The sequence below is a fragment of the Prionailurus viverrinus genome, chromosome C2, assembly GCF_022837055.1.
Source record: "Prionailurus viverrinus isolate Anna chromosome C2, UM_Priviv_1.0, whole genome shotgun sequence".
In the NCBI taxonomy this organism is placed as follows: Eukaryota; Metazoa; Chordata; class Mammalia; order Carnivora; family Felidae; genus Prionailurus; species Prionailurus viverrinus.
This window is the reverse complement of record NC_062569.1, coordinates 84,518,976-84,538,348: the sequence shown is the minus strand read 5'-3', so window position 1 is coordinate 84,538,348 and position 19,373 is coordinate 84,518,976. Positions and strand designations below refer to the sequence as shown.

General features: G+C 41.5%; 1 protein-coding gene across 4 annotated transcripts in view; it reads left to right on the top strand.

The window, feature by feature from the left end:
- The window catches only part of LOC125174688 (probable cation-transporting ATPase 13A4), a 155,157-nt gene that overhangs the window by 105,401 nt on the left and 30,383 nt on the right, over nt 1–19,373 (top strand). For all 4 annotated transcript variants that reach the window (XM_047874319.1, XM_047874317.1, XM_047874320.1 and 1 more), the window contains 8 exons: nt 746–807; nt 4,681–4,831; nt 6,469–6,555; nt 6,775–6,928; nt 8,077–8,188; nt 13,625–13,749; nt 18,237–18,397; nt 19,230–19,352. In XM_047874319.1, coding sequence (XP_047730275.1) covers nt 746–807; nt 4,681–4,831; nt 6,469–6,555; nt 6,775–6,928; nt 8,077–8,188; nt 13,625–13,749; nt 18,237–18,397; nt 19,230–19,352 — 975 coding nt within the window. The remainder of the gene's footprint in view (nt 1–745; nt 808–4,680; nt 4,832–6,468; nt 6,556–6,774; nt 6,929–8,076; nt 8,189–13,624; nt 13,750–18,236; nt 18,398–19,229; nt 19,353–19,373) is intronic.

Below are 19,373 nucleotides of genomic sequence, written 5' to 3'. Positions count from 1 at the left end.
GAATGTTCTATTTGTGGGGTCATCTCATCCCTGCACTTGGCAAAAGAAGCAGGGGTGGGACAAATCATTATGACATGAATTTGCATAAAATAAGTAATAATTAGGGGTAATTATCATAATTTGCTCTTACTCTGTCAGACATTAAATCAAGCACTTTATTTGTATTATCTAATTTGACGTTCACAATAACCTCATCCGATTATAAGCACATTGTACAGGTAAGGGCTCCGAGGTTCAGAGGGATTAAATAACTCTCCCAGGTCATACAGCTAGTGTTTTAAACGAGTCCAAGCTCTTCATCATTATCTTGTACGGAGAGAAATACCAAAAAGCACCCTCTTTTACCTAACAGGTGTCAAAGAGCAAACCACCTGTTTAGAGCAGGGAAAAAGTCTACTCCCATTACTTATTTCTGATGACCTACTTTTATCTTCTGCTGTAAAACCTGGGACTCACCCATTTTATAGCTCTTACAGGCTTACCAAGACTTTCCCATTAGATCCTCACAACCAGCCTCTGAAGTCTGTAAGACAGATACCGTTTTCTTCCTTTATAGCCAGCTTGGTGGGTGGTACAACTGGTAGGAGCCGTCCAAGCTTCTGCCGAGGACCCCAGGATTCCCACCTGACTGTGTCCTTCCTTGACATGCTGATTTCAGTAACGTGTTTGTGACATGTATTTCCCTGTTAAAACATACCTTAGGGGCTGTCGCTTCAGAGTAAACCGAGCCCTCGTTTCTGTTTAGACAGGCACCTTAACAAGGGATGGTTTGGATCTCTGGGGAGCTGTGCCCTGCGATAGGAGTGGGTGAGTACCTGGGACTGAATGCACTGGAGTTTCTCTTTTCCCAGAGAAAATACTCTGCATTTTCTCCTGAAAATTAATAATGAAGACATTTTGGCTTCAGAGCAGTCGGTTGCCAGAGTGCCTTCATGTAATGTCTCTTTGGAGCACTTCCAAGTCTTACTGAAACATGCATAGCTCCCTACACCCTATCCCCTGCCCCATTCCACTCGCAAACCTAGGAGATGGAGGGGTTTCGCGTCTTTGCTAAGATGTGATTTGTAAAACCATTTTTAAATTTTTTTTAATGTTTATTTATTTTTGAGCAAGCGAGAGGGAGAGAGAGAGAGAGAGAGAGCAGGGGAGGGGCAGAGAGAGAGGGAGACACAGAATCCAAAGAAGGCTCCAGGCTCTGAGCTGTCAGCACAGAGCCCGAGATCATGACCTGAGCCAAAGTCAGATGCTTAACCAACTAAGCCACCCAGGCACCCTGCAAAAAAATCTTAAAACTGTAATTTGCTGTCAGCATATTAGTGAGGGGCCTGAAGTTGACCCAGTGTACCTGATTTGGAGAATACCAGGACATGGTCCCTCAGGGAGGTAACATTCCTTCTACAAACTGAAGCCTTTCAGTTTGCCTGGAAGGAGAACACTGCACTGACTTGTGCACAGTGAGTTTCAGGAAGAGCAGCAGCCGTGAACCCGTAGCTAATGCACTCATTTTCCTTGGTATTGCAGTTCTGGAAACTTCACCTTTTGGGTGCAGGGCAACTCCTCCTTTCTGGCCAGAAAAGACTCGATTTTTGGCAATTTTCAGCTCGGGGTGGTATGATTTGCATGGCTCTCTTGTGTGGCCCTCTTATGGGCATGTCTGACATTGCACCCCCCCCCCCCCCCGTCTGCTTTTTGTGGTCACTACCTCTACTTGCGAACAGAACACGAACCATCTGACTTTTACATTTTTTTTTAAACGAAAGTATTTCCCCGGTATCCTCACATCCTCCATCACAAAAGCATCTAATACATAAAAGGTACATTGTGGTTCTTCTTATATGCAGGTGACCTATAATTTATCCACAAAATATTTTAATTACATGTGTGTAATACAGTCTCATATGAAAATATTATTTATAAGCAAGTCTATTTCCTGGGTTAACAAATAGATCTCTGTGCTTCTAGCCACTTTGGTCCACAGGAGAAACCTCTTATAAATATTAAACGTTGTCAAGTTCTTTTCATTTTGTCTCAAACATAGATTTAGATATAGACCTGGTCTTCCTGTTCATTTGTATGTTTCCGCTTCAGCTTCCACAAAAAATGTATGTTTTTGTTCAAATACGTGAGCATCCTGAGAGTAGTTGGTCTTTTATTTATATTTGTGTTCCTAGTGCTGTAGCACTATACTGGGCACATGGGCACACACAACAGGTGCCCAGCAAAAGTTTAATTAAAATGGACTTACTATGTTCCACCTTTTTTTTTTTTATGTTCCATCTTTTGAATGCTTTTCCACTTATTGAATTCAGGCATCCTCTTATTCACAAAACTTTCTATTTCTAAAAGTAACCTGTCAGGGGCGCCTGGGTGGCTCAGTCGGTTAAGCGGCCGACTTCAGCTCAGGTCGTGATCTCGCGGTCTGTGAGTTCGAGCCCTGCGTCGGGCTCTGTACTGACAGCTCGGAGCCTGGAGCCTGCTTCTGTTTCTGTGTCTCCCTCTCTCTCTGCCCCTGCCCCGTCCGCGCTCTGTCTCTCTCTGCCTTTCAAAAATAAATAAATGTTAAAAAAATTTAATAAATAAATAAGTAAAAGTAACCTGTCAAATTGAAATAAAAACATTGATACAATGTTTGTTATTGATTAATTAAGCCTGCTACTCTTGCTTCCTAAAAGGTAAATTTAAAATTTGAAAAGAAAGATAACATCAGAGAAAACCTACTCAATACTAGGTAGAAGTCAGCATCTGACTTACAGGCTATTAAATATCTTCTTGTAAAAGGTAAGCTCATCTTTAATAATTCTTTTCCAAAAAGTCCTGCCCAATGTGCCAGATACTTCAAGAACCATTAGAAGGCCACTTGGGCTACTTGAGCAGGATCAATCATAAACATTCAAATAAAAATACAAGGACAAGGATGAGAGAGAGTTCTATTTATTTGTTATACAAACAAGAGTTTGGCCCAGTCCCCAGGAACTCAGAATTATATATTCAGAATTACGTAGCAATGACAATATGTGTGCCATCTTAAAAATAAGATTTTTTTTCCCTTAATCTGTGTTTGCTTTTCAGTGTGAGCTTAAGCATCTGTGTTAATCACGCTGCTGGTGATTGCTTAATGTGTACTAAAATACTGGGGGACGTGTTGGAAACCACTAAGACCACTTGAACTACTGATATATAACAATAAATATAATCAACAGGGTCAGTAATCAGCCAAGAGGTTTTTGAACTTGTAGGGAAACTTGAATGAGGAAGACAGGAAGAAATACGCCTGGATTATGAGTTAGCTCTGTGATGGGGAGGCTTTCAAGAATAAAAGGCTAGAGCAAACTAAGGCCATATGTAAAGAAATTCAGTGTCCATATCATGGGAAATAATAATCTGATCCTGGAGAACATGTTTTAAGACAAAATGTGACACATAAAAACTTTTCCAGTAATGAGTAATTAGGGTGGTAGAGAGGTCTGGAAACTGCACATTGGAGGCACAGCTAGAGGCCCTATGGTAACCCCAGAGGAAGAAGAGATAATAGGGCCACAGCTGAGCTGGTCCACAGATCTGAAACAAGAGCATGTAGACTCTGGCCGCTTGGAAGCACCTGCCCCTCTGAGGTCCCCCATGTACGATGGGCTGCTTTGTGGACCACCTACGATACTCCACGTGTAAGACATGACAGCAAGGCTTCAAAGGACATGCATCTAGTGAACCTGAGGCCACACTTGACTTCATCTCTGACTTAGTGAAAGAACCCTGCATGTGACAATTGGAGTTGTACCTCAGTAGGTTTTAGACGAGGCTACTTTCTATAAAAAAATGATGGTGATGATGGACGCTAGATGTCAGGATGGAAGAGGGGGACACAATGTCCTTTTCAAAAATGCTTTTTTTTTAAAGTTCTTTATCATTGGGGCGCCTGGGTGGCGCAGTCGGTTAAGCGTCTGACTTCAGCCAGGTCACGATCTCGCGGTCCGTGAGTTCGAGCCCCGCGTCAGGCTCTGGGCTGATGGCTCAGAGCCTGGAGCCTGTTTCTGATTCTGTGTCTCCCTCTCTCTCTGCCCCTCCCCCGTTCATGCTCTGTCTCTCTCTGTCCCAAAAATAAAAATAAACGCTGAGAAAAAAAAAAAATAAATAAACTTCTTTATCATTAAAGTCTTTCGGTTTTCCAGTAACTAACTCATTCATTTATTCACTCATACATTTGTTGAGTATCTGCTGTGGGCCAAACATCAGATATGTTGGAGAGAAAGATGGAAAAATGTATGCCTGCCCCGAAGGGTTGAGTGAAGGAGATGCACATATACACACACAGCCATACAATGAGCTAGCCTGTGCTTCTCACCGCATTGGAAATGAAGTGGTCTGGTAGTTGGGGTGGTAGTGGATGTGTTTCAAACTAAGGGTGATACTTCTAGTTTTTTCTATACCTCTGGGATTAAATCAGTGCCAGAGAAAGAGCAAGGAAAAGAAAGAGTTTGAAACAAACCTCAAAGACCTTTCTCACGCTTGCTGAATTTATAGAAGAATAATGGCTAAATAAAGCATGATTAATTTGGGGGCATTAGAAGATGCATGCTAGTGTAACCATGCATGCTGCAGTAATTTTTCAACAGATATTTACTTCCACAAGCTCCATTTGAGCATGGATGGATAGACTGAAGGCCCTTCCCTTTTCTCCTTCAGGTTCCAGGAAGTCCACAGCTTTGTGTCCGGCAGGTCTTTGCCATGGGGCCCGCTGAGCGCGGCCATGGCCAGCTGCCACTCTCTGATTCTTCTTGATGGGACCATCCAGGGAGATCCTCTGGATCTCAAGATGTTTGAAGCCACTACCTGGGTAAGATCCTGCTCTGCAGAGAACCTAAGAAGCTTCTTCAATGCCAGAGCAACACAGATTTTATCATATTCAATACTTTCAATATAGAGAGAGGTACATGCAGTAGTGATGGACAAACTAATCTAAGTCTGTTTTCCTCATCTGTACAATTTAACTAATAACAGTATCTCCATTGTGGCGTTATTATGAGGATAAATGGAATGATGCATTTAAAAAAAAATCCCTGATAGTATGCCTGGGACATTGTAAGTTAACCATATTCATACAATTACTCTATATCTTCCAACTCTTGAGACAACATAATTGCTGTATAATTATTTTCCAACTTTTGAGCAATGTCTGGCTGTAAAGTTTTTTAGAACATGGGGATTAGGAAACAGCACTGTCTCCACTGCTTAGGATAACTCATTGTTACCAAAAGTTTTATTCCTATTAATTGAATATTGACTTTGTTTCTAAGACTGGAAGAAATAAAAAGGGAAACCGTGAAAGAGCTTTTGTTGAGATTTTGAAGTAGATTTAAGAGCAAAACGTATAGTTCAGGACCAGGTCTCTGGTTTCCCGGTTCCAGTTTTGGCTCTGCTCTGATTGCTTGACCCTGTGAAGGCATCCCTCTTGTTAAAGTGTTGGCTCCCATGACCTTAAAGCAAAAGGGTTTGCATTAGATCAGCAGTGTTCATATAAAACAAACAAACAAAATGAAATAACAGAGCTGGAATCTTTTCTCCAAAGGAAACCTATTCAGAAACATTCTATTAAAAAACCAACAGTTGGAGTTGCTGTGGTTGACATAGAAGATAGACTCTGTGTAGTACAGGAAACGCTCGCCACAAGCCCACTCCTACTCCCGGAAGCCCTGTGCAGTTCTAGGCCTCAGTGATCCCCGCGTGTTACCCTGCTAAAGGAGACAGTCTCTAGGGTCCCTTCCAGCGCTAGTGGGATATGGCTCTGTAGCAGTCTGATGTCACTCTGCCAGTCCCCCCATTTCTTCTGGGTTACTGTTTTTCTGTATCTTTAAGTAGGAATTACCATTTCCTTTCTGAGATTATTTCAGCTGCTGGATGATATGATTACAAAGCACTTTGACATCTTTGGGTAAAAGGTTCCTTTGACTATAATTTAGGGTTATTATTACACCAATTACTGAGCGTTTACTGAACGCTAGCCATGTACATCACAGTCCCTGCCCTGCCTGGCCCTGAGAACTATCGATTCAAATTAGACAGAGAAGGAAGGGTGGGAACAGTGTCAAACTCCGGGAAAACAAAGACAGTATGGTGCTTGCCTCACACAAGCCTGCCTCTTCATGCTCACTATTTTCAAGTTAAGCTTTTCAGAAGCGGAGAATGAACCTTTATGCAGCACATTCCAACAGAGAAAGCAGGATAAATTGCATGAATAATTCAGAGGTGTCTGCCTTGCAAGTTCTGTGGCATTTCCAATGCACTCCGCACCCGCCCCCCCCCCCCGGCCCCGTGGCAGAATACGTCTGGTTCACCTCCATCTGACTGAGGGAGGTGGCACTGAGAATACATCAAGGTGGCCTGAGGATTTTCTCAAAGAGGGGGTTTGAGCGTGGTATCAGTGGACGAATAAGAACTGAATCTCTACAAAGAAATATCCCATTTGTGAAACAGGAGATGGCGGTTTCTGGGGACGATTTCCACATCAAGGGAGTGCCAGCACATGCCATGGTGGTTAAGCCCTGCAAAACAGCCAGCCAGGTAAGCCTTGCCTGCTATCTGCCCCCAAATGCCCAGACTCAAAGGGAAATTTTTGAAGGGAAAATTTTGAAGACAGATGTGTCTTCTTTGAATTCCATAGGTGAAATTGCTAAGACCTTGCTTCCCGTATTTGCTAAAATAAGAATTGAGGGAGTAGTGAACTCTGACTAGCTAGAAGCTATGTTGGTATGTCCCTCTCCATTCCCCCTCCCTCACCAGGTCCCGGTGGAAGGAATTGCAATCCTGCATCTGTTCCCATTCTCATCAGCACTGCAGAGGATGACAGTCATTGTCCAAGAGATGGGGGGTGACCGGCTGGCATTCATGAAAGGTGCACCGGAAAGGGTGGCCAGCTTTTGCCAACCTGAGACAGGTAAGCGAATAGACTTGTGATTCAACAGACGGATCTGTTATTTCCAGCCCAAATGTGTCCCATCAGCACATGATCTATAAATTTAATTGCCTACTGGCCGTTGCTAATTCGGAAACCCAACTGGCATCCCAAACTCAATACTTCCCTTTCTCACTTCCTGTCTTTTCCATCTTGGTGAATGGTATTAAGAATTTCTGCCGCTACTCCCAATTTAGGACTCAGCCCTGATTCCTCCCTCTCTTTCAGAGCCTCTATTTTATCAATTGCTAATCCATGGCCCTCTCATTCCATCCACCCAGACCCTCATCACCTTTCCCCTGGATCACTTCAGTGTTTGGTGAATCCTGGTCCCAGGTTCCCCTACTCTGATTCACCCTTCATACTGTGGCCAGATAGGTTTTTCCACCACATAGTATAACCGTGTTGTCACTTTCATGCTGCTATTCTTTCGGTCACTTCCCATAGGTTCCAGGATAGTCTCAGACTCCTTTAGGATCACACATAAGTCCTTCATGAACTGGATCCTATCACACTTTCCAGATATGCCTTGCCACTCCTATCCTCTCTCCTCATGCTTCCCCCGAGCTGAACTCACTACTCAAGTCTTGCTGTCTTGTGTCTCTATGTTTGAGCATATGATGCTCCCTTGGCCAAAATGCCTTTCCCTTCCTTCATCTACCCACTTCCCGCCAGTATGATACAAGCACCTCGAAATGTTTCTATAGCACACAACAATTGCTTAGATCTCATTGCACTGGCAATGATCTCATTCCACTGGTTGTTACTAACCCGACAGAGATCTTTAAAGCAGGGTCTGCTGTTCAGTCTCTGTAGAGCCAGTATCTGACACATACATGGTAAGTAGACTCTCAATGAATGCTTGCTGGTCAAACTGGAGAAAAAAGAATTACACACGTTTCCCATCTTTTTTTCTTTTTTCTTTTTTTGTCCTGCTTCTTTCTCATTTCAGCTTCACTGGATCCCAACCCTGACAGTATAATTATATCTAGGGTTCTCACTGACTTATTTGTGTATCTTTTACGAGGTGTGTTTTCTTGGGAAAGAGTTGGATCTGTTTGTAAAGAATTTTTCCACCGGTACCAGCGGAATAAATGTTGCATACTAATCTTGCCTTATTTTCTGAACAGTACCAACTAGTTTTGTTAGTGAACTTCAGATTTACACGACACAGGGCTTCCGGGTCATAGCACTGGCCTACAAGAAGCTAGAAATGGATCATCACACCACTGCCTTCACCAGGTAAGTAGGGAGGATTTGATAAAGCAGAATGGGTTGCTGGGCTGTGGACTGGGCAGTGGACTGAACAACACAGCTTGCTGCATTGGTGTGCATAAAATGTCTCTGAACTTGGTAAACAGGGATATAGTCATCCCTGTCCTGCCTCAGCCACAAAGCTGATGTGAACACTGGGAGAATTTCTGAGAAAAAACTGTATAAACTATAAAATATGACATCATTGTACAGCTTTGTGAAAATAGACATAGGAAATTAACCAACGTTTCAGAGAGTTTGAAATGGTGGTGACGACCCTGTTTTGAAACAAATACAAGTAGCTCATTTTTTGTTAGAGTTAGCAAATTAGTTGCTAGAAAACATATCATCTGTCTGAAAAACAATTGATAAATTTGCAACTTAATGAAACAAATGAACAGAGCTTAGACTTACACAGAATCAGAAGAGCCATTCAGGAGGTAGTTTTGAGATGTAAAAGAGGTGCCTAAAAACTAAAATGGACTCAAGTATTTATGCGCTCAAATTTGTTGTATTTTCCACCATTTATAGGCTACCTTGTGTATTTCACCTTCACTGCCATGTCCAGTACTCCGTGTCAGCTTCTGGGGGTAACACTGCTGTGGAGATAATCAGGACTTATTTTGTTATTTTGAATCTTGAATTTGGGAGGTCTAACATACTTGTGCTCAATCCTATCAGATTCAACACTCCTATTGTCATTATATTTTGTACCACTTCCTTTAAAATGAAATTCATATGTAATTTGATCGGCACGTATTTTCTATAAAAATTGGGGCGTCTGAGTGGCTCAGTTGGTTGGGTGTCCAACTTCGGCTCAGGTCATGATTTCACGGTTTGTGGGTTCAAGCCCCGCGTCGGGCTCTGTGCTGACAGCTCGGAGCCTGGGGCCTGCTTCGGATTCTGTGTCTCCCTCTCTTTCTGGCCCTCCCCGACTCATACTCTGTCTCTCTCTGTCTCTCAAAAATAAATAAAAATGTAAAAAAAATAAATAAATAAAAATAAAAAAAATAGAAATAAAGACCATGCCCTGTGATATAGTAAACATAGAAGCAAACGTGCAATTCATGACAAAAAGTCATATTTCAGTGAATGCTCAGCTGACTCCACTAAATCTAAATGAAGCGATATGTTGCTTGCCCCTGTGTGCGGAATCACTGGGCTGACTGATACAGGTGCATTTACATATTGGAGTTGCAAATACTGCCAGCAGTCTTGCTTGCTGTCAGCGAGGTGACTCTGAAATGGTTACAAACACTTGGTAAAACTGAATCAAACAGTACAATCTCTTCTCACTTTACATGGCAGTTACATTTCTGAAAAATTCAATAGAATAACAAAAGTGTGCAAAAAATACTTTGTGTTTATATGTAAAACACAGCACGGGGGAAGTATAACAACTTATATTTGTTTAATATAATATTAGTAGTATTAGATATGCTATAATAACACAGTATACCATATAGTATAATAATAGTACATTATAAACAGTATAAGCCAGTACTGAAAGTATAAATGATTTTTTAATGTCCATGAATGGATGACCTGTAAAACATTCAAGAGGCATGTGAGATGCAGGGGAATTCTTCATGGTGCATTGGTCATTGCAGGAAATCTTGCTTGGATGCCTACAAGGTTTCCAAAATGCCTTCTAGAGGCAGCACCCCTCCTGCTGAAAACCACCAACAGGGTCCAACTGTGTCACTTCGTGAATGGATAGTGGGGTCCAGAGGGGGAAATGGCTCATCAAAGATTACTGAGTATTGGAGTCCTGAGGCCGGCTTAGATTGATCCTGAAAACTCGGGCTATTACAACTCTGGGTGTTTGTTGTAATTTAATTGACTCGGGCCATTACAGTTACTCAAGTCAGAGAGCTAAGAGTGTGAACTTTGAGACTGGATCTCACATTTGAAAGAAAGAAACAAACAAACAAACTTGGGGTCAGGTTGTGGCAGAATTGGGAATGGAACTTTGTTTCTTGAGAACCCATTGACAGATATATATTAAGACTCTGGCTATTATGCTGCCATTTCTGATGATGATAATAAATAGTTGCATATCTACCAGTTTCAAACTCATGACTTTTGAGCTGGTGCGTATAACAAAGCACTAATGGTGAAGACGGATAACCAATAGGGAATTGTGAGGGCTGTGGCACACAGGAGAGTACATGCCTGGGCTAACAGCATTGAAATTCCAACGTTTCAAAGTCTGGCAAGATCTAAACCCTTATAGGATCCCATAGGATCTAATCTTAGGTTGTCAATTTGCCCCTCCTGTGCTAAAGCCACATCACCATACATCTACTCCTAGCTTAGTTAATTTACCTAAACTTTGCTAATCTCTAATTAGAGCAGAAAATTTTTTCTAGGGTGTGCGTGTGTGTGTGTGTGCGCGTGCATGCGTGCAGAGTGCTTCCAACCCTGATACCATAATTTCTTTGAGGGTTCTCAGCCCACTTTTTGCATATTTCAACCTTTAAAAACAGCCTGGATTCCAAGGACAGGAAATGTAATCTCATGGATGACAATATCCCCTTTGCATCACATTCCCCATTCTTGATTATTTTTAGATGCATCAAGAGGAGATATACTGTCTGTTCAGGAAGTAGGAAAAAGTAGCTCACTATTCCAGGTTGCAGAGCTTCAGATCCCTCAAGAGACCACTTCTTCTCTACTTCTTGATTTATATTGAAACTCATGAAAAGAAGAATCATGTAGTGTTAGGGCTAGAAGAGATCTTGGAGATCCATTAGTTTTACTACCTTCTTTTACAAAAGAAGAAGTAGATTACCAGACAGAGAAAGTGATTTGCCCATGGTCACACAGCAAAGGTAGTGGCAGATCTGGGTTATGAACTAGTTAATATCCTGATTACTGTGCATGGAACCCTATGAAGGCCATGTGCCGGGGGAACCAGAAACATGAGTGCCGGGATAGGCTGCAGACTACATCAGATGGCTGACTCTGTGGCCATTTTCTTGACCCAACCTGGTGCCTTGTGGTTGGCTTATGTCATATCTCTGAAAATAGCCAAAGCCTGAGGTTTGGATACGAGGGCCACTAGAAAGTTTGGAGGACCTCATTCAGTCATCAACTAAGTTATCCTTCAAAGAGCAGTGCAAATATCCCCTGTTCCAGGAAAGTTTCTCCAATCACTGTACCCAGACATGATTACACCTTCCTATCTGACTCCATAGGACCATTATTTGTACCTCTTGGTACTTTTCCCAGCCTTCCATACAAACGAGGCAATCAAGTCTAATCTTTTCCTCCTGGTTAAATGTGAAATCCCCAGAATTAGGGGCTACTATAGTTTCTGTACATTCTCTCCCCCTTCTCCTTAGCCCTGTTCCTTGCCCTCATTTAGGTATTCAGTGTTCATTTAGGTATTTATGGTCATTCACTTGACAAACTGACTGGCTTTGCTTTCCATAAAAACTCTTCTGGCAGCAGAATTTCTGAAAGAGAAAATACATTTTCCTCGGCTGCTTGTCAAAGAGAAAAAAAAAAGGTCACATCAGGCATCAAAGCATTTCAACTAAGGGAACCCTGGCTGAGCACTTCCTCTGTTGGGCACCACGCACGTGTTGTTGAGTCTGTCTCTGAACTAGGCAGGCTTGCCCTCAGGTTGTTGAGACAGATCAGATAACAAAGAATGGCAAGAGGTATATAAACAAACAAAATGTGTGCTACGCTGAGCTAGAGGTATGATCCTGAGGGAGCAATTATATTTACCCCCATGGGAAGGTTTTTATGGGGACGGGCCTGTGAATTGGGCCTCGGAATAAAAACAGGCAGGGTTTCTTCAATGGCAGATCATGGTGAACTTACAACCTTTTCCGTGAAGAAAGAAAGAATGTCTCATGGCAGTTCAGAGCCAATGTTTAGAGATGGTTGAGTACAGAACATAGCCATGGTGGCTGGTCCACCTTGTCAGGAGGTTAGGGTAGGTGAAGAATTTAGTGATAGGTAAAGCTGGAGAGATAGTTTGGAACCAGATTATGGAGAGATTTCAATGCCAGGTTCAGAAGACTGGGGAATGCCTGGGGCGAGTAGTGCAAACTGTGCCCACTTCTGACCACTCTGGTGGAGGTGTTAGCAGGGTCCTAGAAGCATGACTAACTCTAGTTGATGCCGCTGGCTGACAGGAGACCCAGCTCTGAGACGCCCGTGGCAAGTAGGGCAAGGTGGGTCCTGCTGGGTGCTGCTTTCACCCATATTTCAGACAGAATTAGGCAATGCTGGTATGTTGCTCTTGTGTCTGCTAGAGGTGTCTGGGTCTCAGATAAATGAATCATGGCAGAATTTTTGGAGCTCCAACCCCAGATATACTTCCCTGCACTTAATCCTGTGGAATGTCTTGGAAATTTTACTGAGGTGGACGGGAGCCTCAGAAGCCCCTCTTCTTTCCAGAAACATTCATACTATATGCAGAAGAACAATGCTCTCTGCTGAGGGAGGAAGAGAGGGAGGAGCTTGGCTTTAAAATAGGGGCTCTTTTGGGGTGCCTGGGTGGCTCAGTTGGTTAAGCATCTGACTCTTGGTTTTGGCTCGATCATGATCTCAAAGTTTGTGAGTTTGAGTCCCACATCAGGCTCTGCATTGGCAGTGCAGAGCCTGCTTGGGGTCCTCTCTCTCTCCTCTCCCCCAGCCCCTACCGCCCCACTTGTGCTGTCTCTCTCAAAATAAATAAACTAAATAAATACATAAATAAAAATAAAAGAGGGGCTGTTTTCTGAGTCTGAGAACTCCTGGGGCTAAAATAATATTGCATATAGGCTTGGATTCAGGAGAGACTAGCATTTTGTTTTATTGTTCTTGAGTCTCACTTACTTTTCATGTTTCCCTTCTAGAATACCTCTCTGGGGGTTGCTAACAGGTGAGGTGTTGGAAACCAGACTAGCCACAGCAGAAAGAAGACTTGGGGTCATTTAGTTCATTCTCTAGGAAGGTTAAAGCAAATGTTTTGTTTAATAAATACTCTCCCTTCCAATTGATTCAGTCAGAGCAAATGTCTCAGTATCCTTCATGTCCCTTCCTGTCTTCTTTCTGCATATTTACGGGCACATATTTGGTGTTTAAGGAATGGTGCTTAAGTGGGTGAATGGGAACCACTTCTGATAGGATCATATTTGCCTTTGCTTTGGTTTTGCTTCCCCTAAGAAAGACCACATTGTGCTATTTCTTTTTTTTTTTTAATTTATTTATTTTGAGAGAAAGAGAGAACCAGCAGAGGAGAGGGTGACAGAAAGGGAGAGATAGAATCCCAAGCAGGTTCCATGCCATCAGTGTGGAGCCCAACGTGGGGCTCAATCTCATGAACCAATGACTTGAGCCAAAGTCAAGAGTCGGATGTTTGACTGAGCCACCCGGGCGCCCCCATATTGTGTTATTTCTGTTCAATTATATATATGTTTCCAGGGACAAAGTAGAATCAGACCTGATATTTCTGGGATTGCTCATCTTGGAGAATCGGTTGAAAGAAGAAACAAAACCAGTTCTGGAAGAGCTCATCTCTGCCCGGATAAGGACTGTAATGATCACAGGTATATAACAAAGTTGTACATGGAAACAGAAAGAATTTGATGTAGAAATAGACAAGATCCATTCATTTCACAAAGACTGTTGACTACCTACTGTGGGTGGGGCACCATTCTAGGTGTTGGAGATCTACAACAGAAAAGGCAAAATTACTGCTCTCACCAAGTTTCTATCCAGGTGGGATGAGATAGAAAATCAATCAGTTGATCAAACAAGCAGCTGGCAATAAGAGTTATAAGGTACATAAAACAAAACAGGGTGATGTCTTAACTGGCTACTTTATATGTGGTGTCCTCTCTGAGAAAGGCCATTGGAAATAACCCCTGACTGACAAGAAGATGTGGGTCAGGCACAGATGACAATTTTTGTTAAATGTTAGTAGGAAGAGAAATGCTTAGTCAGCATGGTGTGTAAACTACCCTGAAGGCCCATTTATTATTCTGGTGGTAAAAAAAACAAAAACAAAACAAACACAAAAACAAAAAACTGTCCCCTGTGCTTCTCTCAAACCCCAAATCAAGGGAGTGGTGAGAAAGGATCATGCAAGAAAAGTGTGTGAAATTTCTTAATGAATGCTTCTTAGTGGAGAATAGATCATTTCCTCATGTGTTCAAATTTAAGTGTGTGCCTTTCTTTCCCGGCTTTCCAGTCAGGTGCATTGAACTCTGATAGTTGTGTCGCCAAGGTACACTATTTCTCCACCAGAGCCCTTATTCCCCAGCCCATTTCCCCTGAATCCAGCTTCACTGTGGGAAGCTCTAGGATACTTCTACTTTCTCCTCTGTACCTCCCATCTCCCATTCTACCCCCACAATACAAGAGACTTAGGGGTCCCTTTTACCTTCTTCCTTTTTAGTCCCTCAATCCAACTTGTAGGTATTGCTGAGCTAATTTACTACTTAGAATTGCCCTTACATCATGACCCGTCTGTTTCAAAAATCTTTTTTTAGCACTTATTTTACACATTTCCGTAATCTATCCTTAGTATTGAGATTTAGATAGAATAAGGACACATCACTCTGTACCCCACTTCTTCACTTCTTCACTCATATTGGAATTTCTGTTCTGTTTCTTTGCTTGCTGGGTTAAATTTTTCTTCTCAAGGTTTGTCCTTGGATAGGATAGAAGGATGTTATGCTCTCTAATTTCTTACATACCCTGGAGTATCTTTCTTGGCTCTGACAGGTGAATGCCCTCTTGTCTGGGTGTAGGATTTGGGGGTTAGAGCCCTGTTTTTTCCTTAATGATCTCTAGGTGTTATTACAAGTCCAATGCCAGTCCACTGTAGGTAATTTGTTCTCTTCTGTATATTGTCCTTTTCTTCAACTTTGGAGTTTACAAATACTACCAGAGTATGTCTATATGTTTGTCTTTTTGTCCCATTGATTTCATTAATTAATTAAAAGTAAACACTTTTAATCTATCTTCTTCCTGTCAGGGAAAGTTCTTCTATTGTTCATTTAATTATGGCCTTTGCTCTGTCTCTTCCTTTTTCCCTTCTGGAATTTCTGTTATTCACATGATAGGCTTTCTGGATTTATCTTCTCAGTCTCTTATCTTTTTTCTTGTTATTCTCATATTTTTATAATTTGCCTCCATGTTTTAAGATTTTTTTTGCATCCAGTTTTTCCAAACCATAAACTCAGGTTCCAAAGATGACCATTATCTTCTTCAAATTACCTCTTAATGTTGAGATCTGAAATCTTGTTTTGGGGTGGGAATAGCTCTAGAAAACCTTTTTTAAGGGGGGGGGGGCATTAGAGGAGAAGGGCTACATTTGAGTTTTCTTAAGTGCACTTATTATTTTTAATGAGATAATGCAAAGTTTTTTTCTTTAATGTGTATTTATTTTTGAAAGAGAGAGAAAGAGTGCATGCGAGCAGGCGTGGGAGGGTCAGAGAGTGAGGGAAACACAGAATCTGAAAAAGGCTCCAGGCTCTGAGCTATCAGCACAGAGCCTGAGGTAGGGCTTGAACCCACAAACCGTGGTGAGATCATGACCCGAGATGAAGTCGGACGCTTAACAGATTGAGTCCCGCAAGGCTCCCGGAGTTACTGCAGGTTTTATCTATCTCCAACAACTGCTCTATTTTGTCTGTCATGTGTTGTTCTGGTTGTTCTGCCTGATATGTTCCTGTCTAGCTTCTGAGACTTCTAAAATAGGTTGTTATATTCTCTGTCAGATGACTGAGGCTCAGGCGTGGAACTTCTCAGGTAGTGGACGGCAAAAGTGTCCTGTGCTGCAAAGCAGCCCAACTACTGGTGACCTGCTGAGGCATTGTGGACACTTCTTAGCTCTCAGGGCTCTGGCCTCAGGGTAGAGAAACGCCTGCCCACTGTTAGCTCTTCTGGGCTTCCTCATACGTACTTTGGTAGAGACCTGAAGAAAGCCATGTTAGGGATAGGCAGTCAGATGTTATTTATTGTTCAGTGGTTGCTCTAGGAATCACATCTGTACCTACCCTGTCAAGAAGGCTTACAACCATGAACGTCCTTTGCCTTCTCTCCTTTATGTTATGGTTGTCGCGTATATGACAATGAAAACCCCACCATACCATGCTAAGGTTTTCACTTTCAATAGGCACGAGTTACACACAAATGGAAGAAAAATAGACTTTTATATTTACCGAGATCTTCATTATTTCTGTTGCTATGTTTTTATTCCTAATGTTAGAAGTTTCCCTCTGGTGTCCTTTCCTTTCAGCCTAAAGAACTGTTAGCATTTCTTTTTGAGTATGTCTGCTAGCAACAAATTATCTTAGTTTCCCTTCCTCTAAGAATGTCTTATCTCTCCTTCCTTTCTGAAGGGTACTTTCAGAGCTTCACAGTTCTTTCTTCAGCACTTCAAAGATATTTCACTGTCATTTTGCCGCCATGTTTTTTGATGACAAATCTGTAATAATTTGAATAATCATTCCCTAATATATAATGTATTATTTTCTCTTGCCATTTCTAAGGTATTTTCTTTATCTTTGTTTTTAGAAGTTTGATTGTAATGTTTCTGGGTATGGTTCTCATTGAGTTTATCTTACTGGGATTCGCTGGGCTTCTTAAATCTATGAATTTAAATCTTTTACCGTATCTGGGAACTTATCTGCTTTATGTCTTCAAAATATTTTTTCCTGTTTTGATTCCTTTCTCCTTTCCTTCCTGGACTCTAATCACATGACTGTTGCCATTCTCCAGTCTCTGTTCTTTTGTTTTTTTAATTTTCTCTCCGTTTTTCAGATTGTATAATTTCTACTTACCTATCTTCAAAGTCACTGCCTCCTTCTCCTGTCACCTCTATTCGGCTTTTGAGAGCATCCAAGGAATTTTTTATTTCAGTTATTATATTGTTCAATTGTAAAGCAGTCATTTGGTTCTTATTTATAGAGTATATATATTTTATTTCTCTTAAGAACTTCTATCTTGTCATTTATTTTAAGAATGGTAACCTTTACCTCATGGAGGACACTTATAACAGCTGCTTTAAGAACATTGGTAATTCTAGCATCTGGGTCATCCTGGTACAAGCAATGGTTGATTGTCTTTTCTTTTCTTGAGAATTGATCACATTTTCCAGGTGTTTTGTAGGTTGACTTTCTTGAACATTTAAAATATTATAGTGTGAGATTTCGGATCTTGTTAAAATCTCCTGGAGAATGGTGAGGGTGATTTTTGTTTGTTTGAGCAAGCAAAACTGTAGGACATGGGAGGTGATTCATATCCTAGTTCAATTCTTGAGGCTTCTACTCTCCTTCCCTGGGTTTGTTCTGCACATGCACAGCTCTGGGTTGAGTTCACACAGTAAGTTAGTCTGGTTGTCTAGCTGTCTCCTTTCCAGGGTCTGCCCCATAGTTCTTCAGCCTTCAAGCTTTTTCTTTTTCTAGTTTCTCTGGTCAGAAAGACTAAGTTTCTTTTGGAGTTGTATTTAGCATCCTTCACAGCGCTGGGACTGGGGTTCACACTCAGGTCACACATGTGAGAGAAGAAAATAAAACCAACAATATCACCACCTTGTAGATTATTTCTCCAAATTTGACTCCCTTCCACATTCTACCTGCTTTTGTTTACTTTTCAAAGTCCTCAGATAGTTGCTTTTTGTATTTTTCCCATAGTTTCCCATTGTAATCAGTGGGAGAGATAGATTTTAGTGGTCTTATTCCAATTCGGCTGAAAGTGGAAACACCTGGGACTATATTAAATCAGTAGGGTTTTGATAAATGTTTACCAAGCTGAAAAATGATGGAAATAGATTTGAATTTTGCCTTTTTGTTTTTTCTTTCCACTCTCTGGAAAAACTGGTGGGTTATGAAGGAACCAGATAAAAAGCAATAAGAATCACAAAAGGGATCATGGATTCATGGAGAATCAGCATGAGAGAGACTTAGAAATTATTTCTTTTCACACCTAAAATAAATTCTGGACTCCTTACCCTAGTTTTCCAGGCCCTGCATGAATTGGTTCTATCTTTTCAACCTCACCTTGCTATACCCTTCCTTTCTTATAGGTGACAATCTTCAGACTGCAATAACAGTGGCCAGAAAGTCTGGAATGGTTTCTGAAAGCCAACAAGTCATTCTGATTGAAGCGAATGAAATCACTGGGTCTTCGTCAGCATCTATATCTTGGAAATTAGTAGAAGAGAAGTCCATTGCATACAGCAATCAGGTACACCTAAAAACAGACTTATCTAAGTTGACTCATAGTGTCGGCTTCTGAGCAGCTTTGACTGGCAGAGATGTACAGGTGACCTAGGGTCAACATATTTCCCCAAATGTCTAATACCTATGCAGTTCGAAGAACTCATATCCGTTTCTCACACTGTTCCTACTGAGCTTTAATGTATAGTGCCGTCGTGGGTCCTGGAAAGGATCCATTATTTTAAGTGTAATAATGTTGTTGGCCCTATAGGAGAAAGAATGTAGTAAGGGGGGCTGTGAATCTAATTACTCATCCTCCTCTTGCTTGCTAACCATCCCACTGGGTCCTAAGGAGATTTAGTCCCTGGGAGAGAAACTGCTGTGCACATTGGAAAATTAGACTATGTCTTTGGGCTGGGGAAAAAAAAAGTTTTATCCATGTATTCCCAATCATTCAGTATCCTATCTCTATTGTGTCCTTGTGGAACAATATTAATTCTGTAAGAAAAAAAAATGGTAAGTTCTCACTTCAGGGAGAGATTTGTTAAGGTGTAGTGCTTTGTATTTTACACTTGAAATGTGTGAAATGTGCTCTTGTCTGGGACTCACCAAGATCAAATCAGGATGAGAACAGGACATGAGTGTTATTCTCCTATTCACTAGAGGCTGTGATGTGCAAAGATTGATCCAGCAAAGACAAAGTGTTTCTCTGAGGAATAGGTGCTGGAGTGTGACTCTTAAAGAGAGACCCCAGTCTCTCTTAAAGAGAGAGGCCAGTCGTCACTGACTCTCTCTGATATACTTGTGGTCCTTTACCACTCTATCAAGTGTCTAAAATAACTTGTGTTTTGCTTTTGCAGGATAATTACATTAATATCAAGGAAGAAGTCTCTGATCATGGCAGAGAGGGAAGTTACCATTTTGCCTTAAGTGGAAAATCCTTTCAGGTTATAAGTCAACATTTCAGTAGCCTACTCCCAAAGGTAAGTTCTAAGAGGGTATCA